We start from the raw sequence: 22,079 nt of genomic DNA on the forward strand, positions 1-22,079 counted from the left end.
ACGGAAAACTAAACGGGCCAGTTGGTGTAGCCACGGGGAGGTTTGCCTCTCTCGCGCGGCTTTCCGGGATCACGCACGCACGCACGCTGAGTCGCTAACCGTGGTTCATCACGGCTCTCCCTCTCGCCTTCCTCCGATCTGCGTCGGACTCCGCCCGGAATCCCAGTGCCCGCTCCGTCATCATCCACTGATCCGCCCGTAGCACCCCCACGCCGCTGTCCGTGCAAAAATGCTAGATACACGGACTATCTCGACGGGCTTTTACGGACCAGCTGACCTGTCCTTCTTTAATTGGGCTAACTAACCTTCTTCTCCTAATTAATCGGCCCCCCTGATTTTAACTGGTGGGGGTGGGCGCCAAGCCCTGTAAAACCCCGTAATAGCCCGTGGATGTAGCAAAGCCGCTGTCCGTGTCCTGCACCCCGCTCTGCCCGGCCTTAAATACGCGCCCCCCTGCCTCTGCACCCTCGTCTTCTCCTCCTCCTCCTTCCGCTCCGCGCTTCCTGCCATCATCCGCGAGGTAGGTGGGTTTGCCAGTTAATGGCGGCCGAACAAATTTTCGTCAGCGCCTCCGCCCAAGCCTGAACCTACCACCATATATACATCACCAACACCGCACGCCAAGATTGCTCTGCTCTGCTCACCACTCTTCTTGGCTCTCTTGCCGCCGTGTCGCGCGCAGGCAGAGGGGTGGCGGCGGCAGGTGAGGCGCGCAAAGAAGCGGGAGCGGAAGAGCCTGGCCACTCGACGGGAGGGAGCGATGGCGGACTCGACGTCGCCGGCGGCGGCGGCCAGGCTGGAGAAGAGCTACTTCGACGTGCTGGGCATCTGCTGCCCGTCCGAGGTGCCGCTGGTGGAGAAGCTGCTGGAGCCGCTCGCCGGCGTGCACAAGGTCACCGTCGTGGTGCCGTCCCGGACCGTCATCGTCCTCCACGACGCCGCCGCCATCTCCCAGGCCCAGATCGGTAAGCAAGCACACAATCCTCCTCCTCCTCCTCATCCTCTCGCTTTCCCCCGAGATCCCTCTCCCTCGCCGTCGCGCTCGGCCCTCGTGACCGGGTCATCAACTTGTCTTGTTCCTTCGCTCGCCTCGTATGCGCCGGTGAATTTTTTGTCCGTTACCCCGGATGTTCAGGTGAAAACTGCTCGCTTTCGCCGCTGATCAACCTCTCCCCCCGTAATTCGTGGTTGTAATTTGCCGATTGACTCGACGGGAACCGGGGTCGCTGGACTTGGACTGGAACAGAACTGACCGGAGTCGCCGTTGAAACTGGTCCGGGTAAAACCGATCCGGCCTTTCTGGTAGTAGTAACGTGCTGCCCGCCTCATCACCCGGCCGTCCTCATAAATTCTGATGACGACGGCCGGCGTGCACCGACGGGTTTGTTTGGCTTTAAAAAACGGCCGGCCGGCGTGAACCAACTTCACCGTCGCCGGGCTACTGGATTATGGGTTTTGGGATTTAAAAAATATATATACATATCCAAACTTTGTTTATACTTGCAGTTGCAGCGACGGAAGTACATATCGAACCACGTGAAGGATCACGCAAAGTCACTAATTCTTTTCTCATCATCGAGCTTTGTTCTCTCCGAATTTCCTACGCTCTTTCCCTTCTTGTCTTGTCCTTGCTTTTTTTTACTGATTTTCAGTATAGTTTTTTTCTTCACTTTTTGCCATATCTGTTCGTTCACAGAAAATTCTGATTATTATCACAGTAAATAAAATTATGGATTTCACAATTATTTACGTAATCATTTTTTATTTTTTATTATCCTCTGGAACTGTAAATTCTATCTATCCGCGATTCCAGCGTGACTATAACAATATCTCTTTTTTTTTTCTATCCTGCAGTGAGGGCGCTGAACGGGGCGCGGCTGGAGGCGTCGGTGCGGGCCTACGGCGGCGCCGGGCAGAGCAAGGTGTCCAACAAATGGCCCAGCCCGTACGTGCTCGTCTGCGGGGTCCTTCTGGTGGTCTCGCTCTTCGAGCACTTCTGGCGGCCGCTCAGGTGGTTCGCCGTGGCGGGTGCCGCCGCCGGCCTGCCGCCGATCGTGCTCAGGAGCGTCGCCGCCCTCCGCCGGCGCACCATGGACGTCAACATACTCATGCTCATCGCAGGTACGGCTAACACTTCCCTTCTGATGAAGTCAACCGAGGATGATGGATGATGTTCCATGTGATCTGAAGTTTTCACACGCGTGCACACAGCATATGTTTCATGTCACTGGGGCCCGCTTGCCTTTTTCCTGTCTAGATTCATGGCAGTACAGTAGCACTAGAATTCTTAGATTCATGGCAGTACAGTAGCACTAGAATTCTGCGATCAATATTAATATTTTTGTGCAGTTATATGGTGTCTATCCTTAAATTCATGAATCTTTGGGTCCCCCCACATAGCCTACTAGTTGCAGAGAAATAAAGCTCGTCCATTTTCTAATAAATAAATAAATAAAATAAAATAACTGCCTAGCTAGTTGCAGGGCATAAGATTTAAACTAGTATGTTGATGCCAAACGTGATGCGCTTAACTCGTGTGGAATCTATTAGTTTGGCAGAGGAATCCTTACCGATTCCGGTAAGTTCTTTTGTTTATACACATCTGAATAAAAAAATATGCTTTGAACTAGTTACCACATCAATCCAAAATTAGAAAGAGAGGAAGGCATGAGTAATTTTATAAGTCCAACGCCATACCAATCAGGGCCTTGTTCTAAAAGAAATTTTGTGTCCCTGTCTTCTGTCGCTTCGTATACGCTCAACACCCACTGGTACCCCGGGGAAACACTTTTTTTTTAAAACGGAGGCAAAAGCATTGCCTCATTGATTAATTAAGCAGAAGAGAGTTGCCCAGTTAATTAACGGGAAACCGGGTGAAAACCGCAGACTGAATCACTGGAACTACTGATGATGTTGCTAGGTGTTAAACATTGATGAAAGAAAAGAAGACAAAAGAGTCACCCAGGAAACTGGGGTCAAGGCAGGTTGCTTCCTTGCACCAGTAGGCTCTGGAAAGATACTAAAAGTTTATGTCTTGCTTGCTCAAACTTCCCCTTTCAATTTTTATGTAGGGACCCCCACTTTGCACTGCACTAAAGTGATAGGTTGCTGTGATGGAGGCTAATGTGTATGCTAAATGGACAGAAATCTGCTCCCTTTCCTCTCCATGTGGCGATGTCGCATCTCAGATAGGGTATCGGATTCCACTTAGAACAAGCAACGCTTTGGTAGAATCGGTCTTTCGAGAGTTCTGTTTTTTGTGCTGTCAGGATGGCTCAGTTTCATGAAAGGATCAGCATACGAACTTCGGCCAAGAGTTTTTATTTATTTATTCCAATACTATGCTAGAAAACAAATTTTCTGTTCAGATCAGCAGCAGATAATAATGTGTCAGCATCTCGGATCTTTTGACGGAGATTCAGTTATGAGAGGTGTCAGAGTTTCTATTTGCAGTAGTCATATTTAAGGAAACCTGTATCTAGGAAATTTGCTGCCCGTGTGTGTATCTAATCACCACTTTCTCAAAAAAACCATACACCTGTTGGCACTGACTTGTTGGCGCAATCTACTCGTCTAGGGGGAACGCTATCTTGTCATCGTCACATATTTATAACTATTTCCTTTTGGATGCTCTGCCGTCCCATAAATTGTGGCAATTTTGGCAGGAGATGGATGGTGGCAACAGATAGCCAAAGGGCTCACTTGATTTACTTGCTTTGTTTGCAGTTGCTGGGGCCATTGCTCTGAAGGACTATCCCGAGGCCGGGTTCATCGTCTTCCTCTTCACCATAGCCGAATGGCTCGAGACCAGGGCATGCGGCAAGGTCTGTTGTCCACAAATTCCTTTCACCTAAGAGATCAGAGCTGTGAGGTCCTCTCATGATCCCACTTACCGGGAAAGGGAGCTATTTTTTTCGACGTGGCATGGTTAGGAGCACATATTCGTACTGATGCGGCATGGCAGGGTATGCTGATATTGATGTGCACTAGACCCACTGATGGACTTGTGAACATATTTTGGTGTGCCATTCTAGGCGTAGTAGGTTGGAGTAGAGTCAGGCCTGATTCGCTGATTGTATCGCCTTTTTAGCATACCTCAGCTGTCAATTATCAGCCAATAGACTAATGAACTTTATATCTAGTGGACTCAAACATGCATATACACTCATATCTAGGTGTAAAACATGATTAGGGAAAGCCACACCAATAATTTTTGGAAAGAAGATGAGCTGAAGGCAACTACTAAAAGTAATATCTTCTAAAAAAGCAGCAGTAAACATTAAATATGTCTACATGGGCAATAGTTTTTCTGTTTGGGCTACTTTGTCCCTGAAAAAATCTGATTAAATACTCTTTTGACATGTAGGCCACTGCTGGCATGTCATCACTAATGAGCATGGCACCACAAAATGCTGTTCTAGCAGAGACTGGACAAGTGGTTGCTACCCAGGATGTGAAGATCAATACAGTAATAGCTGTCAAGGCAGGGGAAGTCGTGCCGATCGATGGTGTTGTTGTCGATGGACGGAGTGAGGTCGACGAGAGCACCCTCACTGGGGAGTCCTTCCCGGTGTCCAAGCAGGCAGACTCCCAGGTCTGGGCTGGCACGCTCAACATAGATGGTAAAACATGCTACACTGTCACGGGAATCGACATTTGCTGTGATGCCTAAAATTCACCTCTGGTCGCTGATGATGCGCCGATTCTACATTGGTGATCTCTCAGGTTACATTGCTGTGAGGACAACTGCTATGGCCGACAACTCTGCGGTGGCCAAAATGGCAAGGCTGGTTGAAGAAGCCCAAAACAGTCGGTCCAGTACGCAGAGGCTGATCGACACTTGCGCCAAGTACTACACACCCGGTAAGCCAGATAGAAGGGACTATGCCTGTAGCGAAAATTCAGTCATTGACAGTTGTTGGATCGGACGGTTTTACTTACTGTGATCTTTGGTTGCACCTCGCAGCTGTTATTTTCATGTCTGCAGCAGTGGCAGTGATCCCTGTGTGTGTCAAAGCGCGCAACCTAAGACACTGGTTTGAACTGGCCCTAGTTCTCCTGGTGAGTGCTTGTCCATGTGCTCTGGTGCTGTCGACACCCGTGGCAACCTTCTGCGCGCTGCTGAGGGCCGCGAGGACGGGGCTCCTCATCAAAGGAGGGGATGTGCTCGAGTCCTTGGCCAGTATCAAAGTTGCTGCCTTCGACAAGACTGGTACAATCACTAGGGGTGAGTTCTCTGTCGAGGAGTTTCAGACAGTTGGTGAGCGTGTTTCGAAGCAACAACTTATTTACTGGTGAGTGTGGCTTCCATATCAGAATGCTCAAAGTTCTTCAACGACATTATGTGCTTCGATCTTCTTGTAGTATTTTTAATTTCATGACTGTTGCAGGGTTTCAAGCATCGAGAGCAGGTCGAGCCACCCAATGGCATCTGCTCTTGTTGGTTATGCTCAATCAAACTCTGTAGAGCCAAAATCAGAAAATGTTGCTGAGTTTCAAATCTATCCTGGCGAGGGGATTTACGGTGAGATTGATGGGGAGGGCGTATATGTTGGGAACAAAAGGATCTTGGCAAGGGCATCGTGTCAAACAGGTTGGTGAAATGTGAACTCAGCATTTACATATTCAATGTTGGCAACATTCTTTTGCTATTTACCATTGGACTTACTGTTTAATAAGAGACAAACCTACCCATCCATGAAGTTACTGAAATGAGCATTACTCTGTAACATTAAATTAGTCATTTTTACAGTATATTCTGCTTCATTCTTCTATTTTGTTTAATCGAAACACAGTTTTCTGTTGAAACCTAGAGCTGTTAACTCATCATGTGCAACTTTTTTTGTTCTATAGTTCCGGACATAGTAGAACACATGAAAGGAGTTACCATCGGATACGTGGCCTGCAACAAGGAATTGATTGGGGTATTCAGCCTCTCGGATTCTTGCCGAACTGGGTCAGCCGAGGCCATCAAGGAGTTGAGATCACTGGGCATCAAGTCAGTGATGCTTACTGGCGATAGTACTGCCGCTGCCACACATGCACAGAACCAGGTAATGATTTATTTTTCTTTTATTGGATTATGTGGATCTTATTGTTTGTGTTTTCCTTTCTCTAGTGGATACAAATGCAACACCTTCTGATGTTGCTGTTTCTTTTCTTTTTGTGGCAGCTGGGGAACATACTAGCTGAGGTTCATGCTGAACTTCTGCCAGAAGACAAAGTGAGAATTGTTGATGAACTGAAGGCAAGAGATGGCCCTACACTGATGATTGGCGACGGCATGAATGATGCCCCGGCACTGGCTAAGGCTGATGTTGGAGTCTCCATGGGCGTGTCCGGTTCAGCCGTCGCAATGGAGACGAGTCACATTACTCTGATGTCAAACGACATCCGCAGGATCCCAAAGGCAATCAAGCTGGCCAGGAGGACGCACCGGACCATCGTCGTGAACATTGTCTTCTCGGTGACCACGAAGCTTGCAATTGTTGGGCTTGCGTTTGCCGGGCATCCGCTTATTTGGGCAGCAGTCCTTGCTGATGTTGGCACATGCTTGCTGGTGATCATGTACAGCATGCTGCTACTGAGGGAGAAAGGCAGTGGAAAGGTGGTGAAGAAATGCTGTGCTTCTTCTCACTCAAAAAAGCATGAGCATAGTACGTCCCACCACCACTGCTCCAATGATCATCAGCATGACCATGTATCTGCAGGCAAGCATTCTTGCCATGATCATCACCATGAGCATGATCACCACAAAGAGCCTAGCAACCTGCATTCCACAGACAAGCATGGCTGCCATGATCATGGCCATGGCCATAGCCACTGCAAAGAGCCGAGCAGCCAGATGGTGACAAGCAAGCATGTTTCCCATGGGCATGGCCATACCCACAACATCTGCAGCCCTCACCCCGCTGTGAGCAAGCATGATTGCCATGACCATGAACATAGCCACCACCAAGAACCCAACAGTTCACATTCTGCCGATGAGCATGATTGCCATGATCACAAGCACTGTGAAGAACCAATCAGCTTGCTTTGTGCCACTGAGCATGCTTGCCACGACCATGAGCAGAACCATGAGCATCATTGCTGTGATGAAGAGCAAACAGTGCATGTAGCAGATACGCATTCCTGCCATGACCATAAGCATGACGACAGTGCGGCTGATCCAGTTCCAGAGCTGTCGATATCTATCGAGAGCGCATTGCCTGATCACCATGAGCAGGAAATCCAGTGCATCAAAGAGCACAAAGAGAAAGCGTGTGGACATCACCTGAAGGTCAAGGATCACGTCCCGGCTCCGACAGATTGCAGCAGGGGAAACTGTCACAGTACGGTGAGCAGCAAGGGATGTGAAAGCAAAGGCAAAGAAGTTTGTTCAAGCTGGCCGGTTGGTCGTACCGGAATAATCCGCAGGTGTTGCAGGACTAGGGCGCGCAGCTGCTGCAGCCACAGCATGTTGAAACTACCTGAGATTATAGTAGAGTAGGATGGAAAGCATAGATGTTATGTTGGTAAGATAACCGAAGCGAGTAATACTATCTAGAAAGAAACAGCACTGCTGAAGTCGCCTGGTCGGCATATATAGCTAGATTCCCATGGCTGATGATAGATATTTGATCTGGCTTTGCTTACTTAGCTGCTGAAGAAATGGTGTAGAAGTCTTAATTTTCATGAAGCAGGTGTCATTCTGAAATGATATGCTGCTCTGGTTTTCTCCTTGTTGATTCTGCACCTTCCCGAAGAATTTGAGAAGGTGCAAAGTGAGAGGTTTGTTCATAGTATCAGTGTGCTTCAGCAATAATTGGAAGAAGCTGGTGCAGAGATCAGTTTATAACTTCTTATTAGGCTTCTTTATCAGAGTTCAAAGTTGTAATCATACTTGACTTGTGTTGATGGAAAACTTTTAACCAAGTTGGTTTATTATGAAACGTTTCGGAATGTCGCATAGAATCATTGTTGGTCAAGTTATGAAATGCTGTATCCCTTTAATGCGTTGTCAGTGTCTCGCATTACATTAAGGCAGTAATCTTTTAAGGATGTAAACTGCAGTTGTGCAGTTGTGGCGAGAACTTATGGAAACCTGTAAACATAAGTTTAAAACCCCTCTTAAATTTATGGATGTAGATTTTGCTGCTAGGAAAGTTTCTTTGAGAAGTGGTGACATGGTGAGGTTGTGGCTATACCTCTGAAAAAATCATGTGCATTTTGACATTTGTCAAAAACAAAAATGTACCATTACAGGTCGCATGAATTGCAGCCCAAACATCCCTTTCAGGCGTCACCTAAAGCTGAACCTGTCTAAAAAAAAAACTTGGAGCTGAACTGCTGGAACAGTGGAATGGCATTGTTTATTTGACATTCAGGAATTTTCCTGATGACTATTGGAACAATGGAATGGCATTGCTGATCATCTGGCTTCCATGAATTTTCCTGATGACCAGTGGAATAAGGGAATGGAATTGATTGTTGATCATTTGACTTCCAGGAATTTTCCTGGTGACTACTGGAATAATGGAATGGCATTGATTGCTGATCATTTGACTTCCAGGAATTTTCCTGATGACTATTTGGAATAATTGAATGGCATTGGTTTTTTATCATTCTACTTCCAGGAATTTTCCTGATGAACCTGACACTATTCACTAGTACTGTTTAAGTCCAAGTATCAGTAGTATTTTTCTTCTTATTTTTCTCCATCTATGTATAGATGTTGCAGGATCTCATTATAGATGGATCTGGCGTACGAAAATGCCTCTAAAGACTCAATGCTTACTATAGAGAATATGCATAAGCCGAATTGGAACGGCAACAGTCTATGATCCTTGATCAAACTGAAACTGCTAGACATCTCTTTTTTTACCCGCCTCGCTGTTAGGGTGGTTTGGGGTTCTGTTGAAGCGTTCTGGTCTTCTGGATACCAGCTGCTGCTGCCATTCCCCTCTTTGGCAAGCCTTTTCTTGGTTTTATGTTTTCCTTTGTGGTGGGGATCTGTTGTTCATGGTGGATATTGCTGCTATCTGCAAGGCTCTGTCAAATGTGACAAATAGGACCACCTTTGATCATCATGTTGTTGACTCCCTACTACAAATCACTTCAACAATGACGGCTCAAGGCCGCCTGTCAGTGGTAGCGTTCATCACTGACGGGCCGGCCATGACCGGTTAGTGATGAGCCTGGGAGGGCTATTCTAGTAAGTAAACACTGACAAGCCACTAGCCGACTAGCCAGTGATGAGTCGTTTGTCCCCTCCTTGGTGAGACCCATCACTAACCGGTCGCTTCGGCTTCCTGTCAGTGGTGATATGTCAGCACTGACCAGCCATACTTACAGCCCGGTCTGTGGTGAGGAGGGAAAATACGGCACAGCGTCCAGTGGGTGGAGGTATTGGTTTTCATTTTTTTATGTAAGATACAGAATATCATATTATAGGTAGAGATACAGCTACATGGAATAGTAATTACAGGAAAATTGCATCTATACAGTACTTATCATGGCAAGCTAGGAGGGGAAAGGGATGGCTTGGTCACTTTCAGCTCCCCGCAACCGCTGATATATACGGTTTTCTGTGGGCGGTCCCACATAGCTCTGGCAGACTGAGCTCTTTCATCGCCAATCAGCTGTGCAAAATCATTGAAGAATTGGATCCTTTCACCTGGTTTGTAGGTAGGGATGGTTGCAATGCTGGTGATAACGTCCATTCCTACATGATCAATGAAAGGAACGTCAGAACAAAGGGTAAATAAACTTGGTTGCTTCCATCTTTTTATTAGTAAATAACGAAAGGACCCGGCAGTTCATAAAAGAGCACGAGGGTGGTCTATGATATGCTGGGGCATTTCAGAAGTTCTGCAAAATTGCAAAGAATGCATGTCCAGTAAAGGAAAAGATTGATAATTGCATGTAACAGGTAACATACGCCAACCAACTTAATTGTCAGTTATTTTTAATGAAACAAATATGTACCTTTGCGGTGACTATGGCATGTAAGCATACAATACACTAGCAGATAAGAGACGTGAACTGTTCCAGACTCTGGAACAGTCTCTTCGGCACTTCAGAAGTTATAATTAACTATAGAAATAAAAAGATCTGAAGTATATTAACCCACACTATTCGTCAGGTACGTGTAACATATGTGTATTACAGAAAATGTAGCTTGTAAATTTCGATAAGTTGAACGGTGAAGAAAATATTCAAGCAAGCAGACAACATTGCACTTGCGTAACTGTGGCGGACATGGGAGTTGGCGGCAGTGGCGAACCTAGAAATAAAATATAGGTCGTGCACACTTTAAAAAAGATTGAAACCTATTTCGATTGGCTTGGATGGACCTTGAAAATCAGCTAATTTTTACATGGTAAAAAAATATGTCCCAAAATTCTGGGTGTGCGATGGCACACCCGCTAGGTACGCCCCTGGTTGGTGGGCATGAGGTTTGTAGACGGGAGGCAGTAAGTTTAAGAATTCTATTTAACTAGATATATGTCTTCAAAATTCTCTGAATAAAAAGAGATGTCTTCACTCTTCAACTCTTCATTTAGCCAACCAAAACCAAATTATTTTTGGGTGATGTTATCCGTTATGTTATATTCTATGTTTTTAAGGCGACGCTTCGCTTTAAGGCGCTGGGGGGGGGGGGGGGGGGGGGGGGGCCTCGACGCCTAGGCGTCGCCTTACGGACGCCTTAAAAACATAGGTTATATTGTTTTCGAGAAAATGCAAAAGCTTTGCGTCTCAATGTTATTGATAGAAAGAAGAGTTTGTACAAGTCCAAAGATGAGAGACACCCAAAACTACAACACAACGCCACTAAACGTTAGGCACCACCCTGCTGGTACCAACGCTGCAAGACCCCTTGCGCCCGCCCTTGCCTAGTTTCCGACTTGATAGTGTCAAGGAGACCAGCTAAACTGAGCCAAGTGCTGTCAAAGATGATTGCGTTATGATGCTTCCAGATAGACTGGATTAGAAGGATCCGTTATCCAAAAATTTGAATACCATGCTACCAACATGATGACGGAGGACGTGCCCTTTCTAGCAGCAGTCTGGACGGAACAGCATGTGAGTTGCCCCCAGTCCACAAAATAGTACCTGCGGCGAGGGACACGCCGTCAGTCAGATCGAGGAGAGCACCTCGTGCCACATCATGAGCTACAAGGAGCAACCCGTGAGGTGGCCCATCGTCTCGTCCGACTGGTCACAGAGGACGTTAGCTAGGTGCATGCTGCAGGCCACGTCTCTACAGTCTCTCAGCGGTCCTGACAGCCGAGCCACACGAATTAGTGCGGGGGGAGGGAAGACTGACCCATGAAAGAGGGCGTCACACCAGGTATTGGATGTGTACTGACTGCTCGGTGTCCACCGCCACTGGAGGACATCTGGTGAGGTGGAAAGCACCACCCCGCGCACCATTAACCTAACCTGGATATACTGCCAGAAGGATGTCTGACATCCAACGACGGTCGGTAAAGGCCTCCCTAACTGTGCCCCTTTTGTTGTAGTGAGACCTGAGAGCAGGAGAAAGAGCTCAGGCGCAAACTCTGAAATAGTGCGCCCATCCAACAAGCGATCCTCCCATAATAAGGTAGATGCTCCGCCGCCAACCACTACGTTAGTGGATGCGGCGAACACCTCCCGTTCATTACGGGAGAAGTCCGATATATCTAAGCCTAAGCGGAGTGGCCTGCAACCAAGGGCTAGAGCGGCTCACTCAATAACCTGCTTAGCATGAGAGGGATCCCGAGCTATCTGATCAGAAAGGGAGCTAGCTGACACTCCATGACCAATGCTGCCTCCAGGGCCTCCTCGTCCGAACATCCAATGGGGGACACCGAGCACTTGTCGAAATTAGTGGGAAGCCCTGATACATGCCCGAAGATCGCAAGTATGCTGCAAACAGTGAGCAACTCTGTTCTATCCGGGTGGTAGAAGATGACAGCCCTTCTTCTTGAACTGAGACGCTTGCAGTCAAATTCCGGAGTACTAGGCGGCGGAGCAACCCAAGCTCAGCCTTAGCCAACAACTTGTCTAGTGTGTCTAACACCAACACAAACACCATATGGGAGAGCGAATCAACCTGTTGCAGGCCCTTGCGATGCCAAACTGGCAGATAACGCCGATGGGGCATGCTCAAGCTAGATAACAAAACTAACTATTAAATCACAGGATAAGCTAAGATGTATGCAGCAAAGATGAGGATGTTATGGTTTGCTGTTGGGAAGAACTAAGGTAGACATTGATTCATTGATTAATGGCATGGATGCCTTTCTAAATAATCTATGACATGTACAGATGGGATGTAAACAAACTTGTAACAGTATATCACCGGAAGGTTCATGTTTAGAAATCCTACTCTAGCAAGGCTACATTTTGCTCTTAGTCTTACCAACCTATCATTAGTAGATCAGTCATTAGTCAGATTCCACATAACATAGCTGGTTCACGAAGTGCATGTTATTGAAAAATTGAATGGACGATATCAAATTCTTGCAACACATTCAACACAAAATCTGTAATAACCATCTAATACAAGTAATTCTGAGAGAAGTACTCACCTTCTAATACAGTTCCAAAGACAATGTTCTGATCATCAAGCTCTGGACAGGGCCCTGGCCCTGTGGTCACCAGGAATTCAACATTGTGATAATTGGGACTGAGTTTGATACTATCGTCGTCGTCATTCTGCTCAAGACACAGGGATAGGGTGCCAGGCCTTGCATGTCTTAGTTGATACGCTTTAGGATCAACAGTCTCAACATTTCTTACAAGCTTTGAGGGAGGTTGGACCACACCTTTATCACGCCGAGAACCTTGTCGGCCAGCAGCAAAGAACTGACCTTGAAGCACCTTATGGACAAGTGTGCCTCGATATGCAGAAGTAGTGCAGGTAGTTTTGAAGTTGGCAGTAGTGATCGGGAGTAGCCGACCATAGAGACCAAAGACTACACGTCCGAGGGGCTCGGAATCAGGGCATGTAGCAAGTTCAGCTCCTAACGTGCGGTCATTGCTAAAGAAGCTTGGACAGATGCTAAAGTCCATGAATATGCGGTCGGTGATGGTGGTGTCAATTGTGGAGGAGGATGAAGCGTTTGTATTGTCTATGGCAAAGGAGGAGGACGCAGAGAGGAGAAGAGAGGACGCAGGGAGTAAGACGAGAGACCGTCTAGGAATTTTTGGGGAGTGGTTGCATTTATGGGTATTGTCATGGTTTGGTTTTGAGGTAGCAAAACAGGAGGACTGGCTGTTGGGGTGGTGGTGGAGGTTGCCAAGAGAAACATGGTCAGCCATGGAGGAAGTAGCTTTTGTACTTGATGAAGACAGCATTACGTTGTTAGGTGAATGCTTCAATGTTTGTCCTTCTGATACTTCCATAGAAAATATGGTGCTAATGTCATTTCCTGCAATAACAACAGAAGATGAATGAGGCATAAACTTTGCTCAAGTAATATGCTTGCTCTCTTGACAACAAGCATAGCACTGTCAGGTATAACTAAAAGCTCAGGCATTCTTAATATAAGAACTCTAGGTTAACTCTCTACTTTTTTACATGGAGCTCACCCAGGATGGAGCCTATGACATGGGTGTACAGATCTCTCTTTATTCATAAAGTAACTCCTACTGCAGCAACCTAATTAAGTCACGTCACCCCTAGAACTATAGTCAGTAAATTAATTAATATTTCCTATTTACTGCACTCATGCATTGTATTGTATGTGGTGCAAACAATGAATGTAAGGACTGTTGCTAAACGATTGGACAGTTGGTGCCTGAAAGGCTATGTTTGAACGGACACATTCTGTCCTTTGATAACAACATTTCATTCATATATAAAATTAAAAAGCTTCAAGCAAATATATAGAAGTAGAAGATGTGTCAAGCATATAAAGACCGTCGTGTACTGTGTTTGGCACAGATCTGTGCAGTAAATCAATACTCGATGGACAACTTAGGTATGGAGGCACATGTATCAAATGGACTTGTTCAATGTTTAAATGAGATATATACTGAACGGTTCTGGAAGGTTCTCGTCAGCATGTTGTCTTACATAGCATGCAATGCTCCCGATATCACATCAACATCAAGATATGTCAACGTTACTCCCGAATAACATCAAAATCTGCCCCAAGAATTTAATTCTCTTTGGTAACCTGGAGGAGTTGCTTGACACTGGTACTCAACTGCTCATTGAAAATTATGTTTCGAAGTGTTAGAAGAAAGGTGTGTGCACCATTGGAAAAATACAGTAAAACCTCTTTTCAGAAACAAACCATCTTTGAACTATTACAGACATGCATGCTAAAGAGAATACATGAGGCAAGAAATTACTAAGACTATTCATAAACATACTTGGTTACTTAATTGTAAATAAGCCCGCAGCAACATGTGGGCATGACCCTAGTGTACAGCTATTATAATAGGCAAGAAACAGCAATCAATTAGTTACAAACTTACAATACACATGTATGCAGTATGCTGACAATTGCATCAAAGTTTCTTAAATATATGGATTTCACATTACGGCCTGCTACCCTACTCTCCCTCCACCATTGGCCTCCAAAAACCCAGTAGGCAATCACCACCAGTCCACTCTTAATAAGTCCATGTGTCCAACAAGCTGACAGGAAGCAATTCAACAAAAGAACTGCCCGTCTGCCTGGGCCGTCGGCAACTCCGAACCGCCAAAGTGGCGATTGGCATCTGTGACCTCATACTGCTCAAGCAGGATGCGAGTGCAATTTGGATGCAGGCGGTCACCACAGCCAGTGATCAACCAGCAAGTGGGGGGAGCCTTCCCTTGGCTCGTCGCTTTGTTGTCTTGCTTCGAAATTAGACAGTACTACTAACTGTGAATTGTCACATTTCTATTGTACTACTACTCTTGGTCCCTAGATCCATGAATGAGCTGTGTGTTTCTGACAAAGACTCAAAATATGAAGAGGAAATCTGACAGTTTTACTACAAACTGAACCAGAATCATTGGCCATCTAGCAAGCATTCCCTGACGTCCATGGCACGCAGCTGACTTAGTGTGACAGTTTCAGACTTTCAGTCGAACCAGCAATAACGATTTCGCATGTAAACTGAACGGAAAGCAAGGGAGCAGCCCGTTTCCTTGCACAGCAGCCAAAGAAATGGAAATAGAGCGGCGTAGCCACGGCGCACGGACCTCACCTTCCAGATCACCGGCGGCAGCGGACAGTGGAGGCACAACCCTGCGGCTGCACTTGGCCCTGCGGCTGCGGCTGCGGAAGGCGGAGGTAGAGATCAGGGACGAGGAGGGGACGGGGCGGCGGTGGGAGCTAGGGTCGTGGTCTCGGCGGTGGAGAGCGAGGCCTAGGGACGTGGCGGTGGCGGCCATGGTGACGGTGGGAGGAGCTGTGGCCTGTGGCCGGCGCTGGCCGGAAAGGATAAGGGTATACTCGAAATTTTATTTGGGAAAAAAATTCTATTGAGCGAGCGTCAGTTCGCGAGACGTCTTCCGGCCGGACGTTTTTCCTGGTCGTTCGAGTATTTTTTTTTTGACAAATCTGGCCCCTTTGCACGATTTGAGACACGTCTAGCCCTTGAGCAAAACTAATTCAAAATCTGTTTTTCAAAAAATAAACTAATTCGAAATCTGGCCTCTGGGGTCGGCGCCATACAGCATGGAGCTGAAGTCGTACATATTGGCGCCATATTACACGGAGCTGACATGTACAAGTTCGGCGCCGTGCTACATGGAACCGACCTCAGATGGGCCCACAGAAACCCTAAGGGCCAGATTTGCTCGGCTCCACATAGTATGGCGCCGAACTTGTACATCTCGGCGCCATACAGTATGGTGAGGAGGCCCAAGATACAACATCAACCTAAAACAAGCTAACACCTCACCGAGACCCGACTGACGACCCCTGAGCTGCACGACAACGCCCCAAGAAAGGTGACAGCATGAAGCGTCGCCATTGCTAAGTCCAAGCAAACAGACATAGGTTTTCACCCGGAGCCCTGGGCTTACGAGCCCCTCGACGACAACTCCAAGAAGCAAACGACACCCACAGGCGCCGCCGACGCCGACACCAAATAGCACGAAGCTTTTGCTCGGACACTCAGCAATAGTCTTCTCCATTTGATCCTTTGGAAGTAGGGTGCTGCAGAAGTGTCTTCAATAAAAGAAAATGGAGAAAATTGTGTCCCTCTTGTTTTCTTCTAATAATTAAAAAAAACATTGTGAATGTTTCTTTAAGAAGTTCACTTCCATGTTACTCATCCATGAACGTAATTGGTCATTGTTTAGTGTCATCTAGTTCATGCTTATTGCTATCCAGTTCTGAAAATTAATACCATTCCATCGTGCAACAAATCACGATATATATGTGCTGAACTATTAAAATGTGGTATATATGTTATGAAATGTCGAGGTATACATGCTGAAATGTCGTGTATATATATATATGAAAATGCTGAAAAATGTCATGTAAGGTGGCCGAGACAATTAATTTTATCCATGGGTATTACCCAACACCTGGTTAGGTAGTACTGGTATGAGAACGGTTTAAAGCCCGAGGTGCGGGTACGGATATGGATTTTGAGAAAAAAAACGTTGAGACGGGTACGGTTTTGGGCGACCATTAGCCACACACTCTGGACCCACTCGCATAGTCGCATTCCCACCCCACACTCGGCCTCGGAACGCCCCAAGTTTGCGATATCCTGCCGCGTTGAGCCGTTGACCCAAAGCCTCAGTACGACGGCTTTCTCCCCCCTTCCCCCTTCCCTCCTCTCATCCCATTTGCCTGATAAAACTTCTCCAGATCCATTTCCTCCTCGCCACCAAGCGCAGGGGAAGACGGCGGGTTCGGTTGGAGATAGCTAGGGTGAGGCCGCAATCCATTGGCAGCTTATTATTCCATTGATTCTGCACAAGTGAGTAGCGAAGAGATGGAAGGAGTCCGGGTGAGTGCCGCCACGGGGGTCCTGAAATCCCTCCTCTGCAAGCTCGCCGCACTCCTAGAGGGGGAGTACAAGATGCACAAGGGCCTGAGGCGCGACATCGCCTTCCTCAAGGACGAGCTGAGCAGCATGAACGCTCTCCTGGAGAAGCTGGCCGAGGCGGAGGCTCTCGACACACAGCTCAGGGAGTGGAGGGACCAAGTGAGGGAGATGGCCTATGAGATTGAGGATTACATCGACAGGTACATGAATCACCACATCCACCGTGATCCGGACAAGCCTAACGCTGTCATGGGGCTCTTTTGGAAGGGCGTCTGCAAGGTGAAAAGCTTTGGAGCTCACCATGAGATGGCAGTGCAAATCAAAGAACTCAAGTCCCGCATCATCGAGGCAAGTCAGCGCCATGACAGGTACAGGCTTGATGCGATGGTCTGTTCTGCGAGCTCCAATGCTGTGCGCACTGACCCTCGGTTGCCTGCCCTCTTTGTGGAGGGAGCCAGCCTTGTTGGGATTGAAGGTCCAAAGGATGAGTTAATTAAGTTGGTCACGGATGAGGAGGTCTCACTGAAGGTTGTTTCTCTCATAGGCTTTGGAGGGTCGGGGAAGACAACTCTTGCTAATCAAGTATACCAAAAAGCTGGTAGACTGTTCAATTGCCAAGCTTTTGTGTCGGTGTCGCAAAATCCTGACATAAGAAAGATTTTGCGGTCCATGCTCTCTCAAATAAGAAAGGAAGACTTTCCCATTTCTCGATCGAGTGATGAGGCGTGGCTCATCAACTCAATGAGAGATTTCTTGAAGGACAAGAGGTACACTTTTTAAATGACTTTGTTTCCGTAACATTCATGTTTATCAGCTTGAGATTTATGGTTCTATCGATTTACTAGATGTGTGAAACACTTATCATATTATGCCTTGACTGTATTCAATGATATTGATCTGAATGAATATCAACTCATTTTTTGACAGGTATCTTATAGTAATTGATGATATATGGAGTATCCAAGCGTGGAAGACTATCAAGTGCGCCTTGCTTGAAAATTCCTGTGGTAGTAGAATAATAGTGACAACACGAAATGTCAGTGTTGCCAAGTCATGTTGCTTCCCTCGCCTTGACCTTGCATATGAATTAAGGCCTCTGACTGAAGCTGATTCGAAAATCTTGTTCTTTACAAGAGTTTTTGGCTCTGTGGAAAAATGCCCACTTCACCTGAATGAAATTTCAACTGAGATCATAAAAAAGTGTGGTGGTTTACCATTGGCAATCATCACAATTGGTAGTTTGTTGACCACAAAATCAGATAGCAGAGAAGACTGGGTCAGGGTTCGAAATTCGATTGGTCGAGGACTTGAGAAAAACCCTCATGTGGAGGAAATGGAAAGGATCTTATCACTTAGCTATAATGATCTTACTCTCCAACTGAAGACCTGCCTGCTGTATTTAAGTATGTATCCGGAAGATTATGAGGTCCAAATGGAAGATTTGGTGAGGAGGTAGATAGCAGAAAGATTTGTTAAGGTTGATGGTGGGAAAAATTTATTTGACACAGGAAAAGGCTATTTCTATGAACTGATAAACAGAAACATGATACAACCAACATATATCAACTATGATGGTCAAGCAATGGCATGCCGTGTGCATGATATGATCCGTGATCTCATTATATCAAAGGCACTGGAAGAAAATTTTATCACTTCTAGTGGTCATCAAACACATAGCTTGGTCGCACAGCATAAAGTTTGCCGACTCTCGATTGACTACCGTGGCCTAGAAAATGTGAAGACAGTGTCATCCATGGTCACTGCTCATGTTCGAACCCTTGGCGTCTTTGGATGTACTGGTCAAGTACCTCCCCTTTCGGAATTTCCAGCCCTGAGAATGCTTGCTCTAGACAGGAGTGAGAAGTTGGAAATTGGTTATCTTAAAAACATAACAAAGTTGTGTCTGTTGAGGTACCTGCGGATTGAAGGAAGCTGCATTACAGAACTCCCTGAACAGATCGGAGATCTACAGTGTTTGGAGATGCTGGATTTAAATGGTACTGGTATAAGGGAATTGCCAACAAGTATCGTTCAGCTGCTGCAACTGAAACTGCTACTTGTTGATGGCGCAAAATTACCACATGGCATTGGGAACATGCAAGGCATAGAGGAACTGTCATGCATAACCGTGGACGACAGCACCTCAATCAATCTCTTGCAGGAGCTGGGAGGTTTGACTAGAATGAGAATTCTTGGCCTGAAGTTGTGCATGAGCGCACATAAGACAAGAACAAGATATGTGGATAAATTGGTTTCATCGCTTGGCAAGCTTGGTAGCTCTCAGCTTGAGCGTCTGTCCGTCAAAACGGATGGTCGTTTGATTGGCATTCCATTTGGTTCTTGGTCCCCGCCTCCCCGTCTCCTGCAGGAGCTAATCACCTATGATTTGTGTCTCTGTCAGATACCTGATTGGATGGCCTCAATGGCCAGCCTCACCTGCCTTCAAATCGGCGTTAATCGAGTGACGCAGGAGACCCTTCTCGTCCTTGGGGGTTTGCCTGTCTTGTTATCCCTGACGCTGAACTCCTCACAAAATGCTGAACCCAAACAAAGGCTCGTGGTCAGCAACAACATGTTCCGATGCCTGAAGCGGTTCCTCCTCTATTGTGAGGTGGGTCTTCTGACGTTTGAAGCAGGAGCCATGCCAAAACTCAAAGCACTCGAATTTCAGATTGTGGCGCTCGAAGCGAAATCTGCGTGCATCGCTCCCGACCTTGGCATCAGCAACCTCTGTGCCCTGAGTGATCTCTGCCTCTGGATTGACTGCCAGGGTGAAAAGGCTGAGGAGGGGGTTCACGAGCTGGAGTCTGTAATCAGGATTGCGGCCAGCCTACTTCCCAACCGCCCTACACCATATTTCCATAGGTTGTATTGAGGTGGAGATGAGAACGGCTGATGCAGCGTAAGCCCAACCCAGATTGTCTGGATCTATTATCACTTCTCCTATTTTATCAAGCTGGGTCTGACAATCCAAGAAGCTATCTAGGGTTGTTGTAAACAATTATTTTCATCTCATAACTCTTGAATATAGATTTCCGCATCGCCCTAAATTCAGAAAATATATATATATGGAAAACCAGAGGAAAAGGTAAGAGCTGAAAGCAGATGGAATTTTTTTTTTGAAATCGCAACAGGGTTTCCATAATCCCTCACTATATCACTGAAAACTTAAATGTTAAATTAGATCAATAATATACTCCCTCCGTTCCCAAATATAAGTATTTTTAGAGATCTTTAATATGGACTACATACGAAGCAAAATGAATGAATCTACACTCTAAAATACGTCTATATACATCCGTATGCAGTTAATATTGAAATATCTAAAAAGACTTATATTAAGGAACGGAGGGACTATATTTGTGTGACTTAAAGTTATACCACTGAAAACTTCTTTTCTATGAATTCAAAGGTATAATTTTTGTCACATATAATCCACATTTGGTTGGTCTAATTTCTGGTTAAAGTCGAATTTTGGAATGCTGGAGACACATTTGTGAGCGTTGTATCAGCTGTAATCTTTATCTGCACGTATGCTCTAACTATGTTTGGTTTACAGTGATTTTTTTATGCACTCTGTAGCTTGTCCTGTTGGTGCTCTGTTTTTAGTGAATTGGTGCTCTGTTTTGTGATGTGCACAGTGATCTATGAAAATCAGGTTCGAGTGGATTGCTGCTGTTGTGATACCAAAATAGTTAACTACAATATTCAGTTTGTGCAGCTAGAAACGAGCGATGGTTTACTATTCCTTAGTGATGCTTGGATTTTGTTCAGCACCTTTTGTGCATCTCAACAAACTCCCGTACTTGTTTCAACATTTTTTCTTCAAGTGAGATCATAAAAGAATTGGAAACACACAAAGTTAGTCATGGATCGGTTGAATAATTGCTCATGTTATTTATAATCTCCTGATGGTTGTTTCAAACCCTTTCTTTCGAACTGGGAGCATCCCTATTTTCCATAACCAACTCAAGGTAATGCATCCCCATTTATAATGCTCAAGTTACCAGAAAAGTCACATGAAGTAGTTTGTCAATACTTTCTTGGCACACAAAGAGGCTTGTGCTGCTAGTTTCCCTATTCCAGATTTTTTTTTCGAAAAGGGGACAGGGCCCCGGCCTCTGCATCAGAACGATGCATACGGCCATATTATTAAGAATAATCCAAAAGGTTCCACAAAGGTCTTCCGCTCTGAAAATGTAACACCCCGGATGTAACTTTCCATATTTGTAACTCCGACTCTTGCCATTTTCGGCTATGTATTGTGATATTCCCTCCGTGGTCGGGTTTTGTTTGTCGTTTTGTATTTTGTTCATGTCATGCATTTCTTATCATGTCATCATGTGCATTGCATTTGCATACGTGTTCGTCTCATGCATCCGAGCATTTTCCCCGTTGTCCGTTTTGCCATCCGGCGCTCCTATCTCCTCCGGTGCACCCCTCCTGTTTTCTTTCGTGTGCGGGTGTCAAACATTCTCGGAATGGACCGAGGCTTGTCAAGTGGCCTTAGTATACCACCCGGAGACCACCTGTCGGGGATATGCCCCGCAGTATGACCCGGCTGGAAATATAACCCGGCTGGGATTGGATGTTTCATTGATGACCCGGAAGACTATAAGCCGGCAGGAATAGTTAAGTAGGTTAAGCTCGCGGGAACAATTGAGCATTGTAACCCGACAGCCATAGTCATGTAACCCGGCAGACACAGTCATGTAACCCAGTAGACACAGTCATGTAACCCGGCACATGTTACGACAGACGATAAGCCAGGTGGTAAGCCAGATCGTAAGCCAGACGGTAAGCCAGATGGTAAGCTAGATGGTAAGTCAGATCGTAAGCTAGATTGTAAGAAGCCCAAGACGTTAAAAAGCCCATGGGAAGAAGCCCATGGTGAGACGTCAAAGTAAGGTTAAATCTTAAGTCCGAGTTGGACTCTACATGTAACCCGCCCCTTCAGCTTATATAAGGAGGGGCGGGGCACCCCAAGAAGGGAGGAAAACAATCTCTAGGGCTAGACACCGAGAGCCGGTTCCCGGCGACTCTCTCATGAGCATAATGAGACCTAGCCTCAAACAACATGTAGGGTTGTTACCGGATGATGTTTC

At 46.2% G+C, this 22,079-nt stretch overlaps 2 protein-coding genes and 1 pseudogene across 3 annotated transcripts; 2 read left to right on the plus strand and 1 right to left on the minus strand.

Annotated features, from left to right (window-relative positions):
• Positions 1-379: 379 nt before the first annotated feature.
• On the plus strand, positions 380-7,948 carry LOC100859939 (cadmium/zinc-transporting ATPase HMA2). Its single transcript, XM_044583561.1, has 10 exons — positions 380-520; positions 683-965; positions 1,855-2,121; positions 3,727-3,824; positions 4,367-4,622; positions 4,726-4,863; positions 4,967-5,294; positions 5,391-5,593; positions 5,854-6,053; positions 6,173-7,948. The coding sequence occupies exons 2-10, from the start codon at positions 761-763 to the stop codon at positions 7,487-7,489; spliced, it is 3,012 nt and encodes a 1,003-aa protein (XP_044439496.1). The 5' UTR covers positions 380-520; positions 683-760; the 3' UTR covers positions 7,490-7,948.
• Positions 7,949-9,375: 1,427 nt separating this feature from the next.
• On the minus strand, positions 9,376-15,470 carry LOC123165829 (peptidyl-prolyl cis-trans isomerase CYP28, chloroplastic). 2 transcript variants are annotated; one of them, XM_044583563.1, is made up of 4 exons: positions 15,175-15,439; positions 14,048-14,180; positions 12,558-13,400; positions 9,376-9,703 (listed from the first exon to the last, which is right to left on the minus strand). In XM_044583563.1, exons 3-4 carry the CDS (start codon positions 13,372-13,374, stop codon positions 9,492-9,494), a joined length of 1,029 nt encoding a protein of 342 aa, XP_044439498.1. In that variant the 5' UTR covers positions 13,375-13,400; positions 14,048-14,180; positions 15,175-15,439; the 3' UTR covers positions 9,376-9,491. The 2 variants fall into 2 exon arrangements, with proteins under 2 accessions (XP_044439498.1, XP_044439497.1); XM_044583562.1 differs by lacking the exon at positions 14,048-14,180 and having other exon boundaries at positions 15,175-15,470.
• A 1,206-nt stretch (positions 15,471-16,676) lies between these two features.
• Positions 16,677-20,061, plus strand: LOC123167922 (disease resistance protein RGA5-like; annotated as a pseudogene).
• Positions 20,062-22,079: the final 2,018 nt, after the last annotated feature.

This window comes from Triticum aestivum, chromosome 7D, assembly GCF_018294505.1.
Source record: "Triticum aestivum cultivar Chinese Spring chromosome 7D, IWGSC CS RefSeq v2.1, whole genome shotgun sequence".
NCBI lineage: Eukaryota > Viridiplantae > Streptophyta > Magnoliopsida > Poales > Poaceae > Triticum > Triticum aestivum.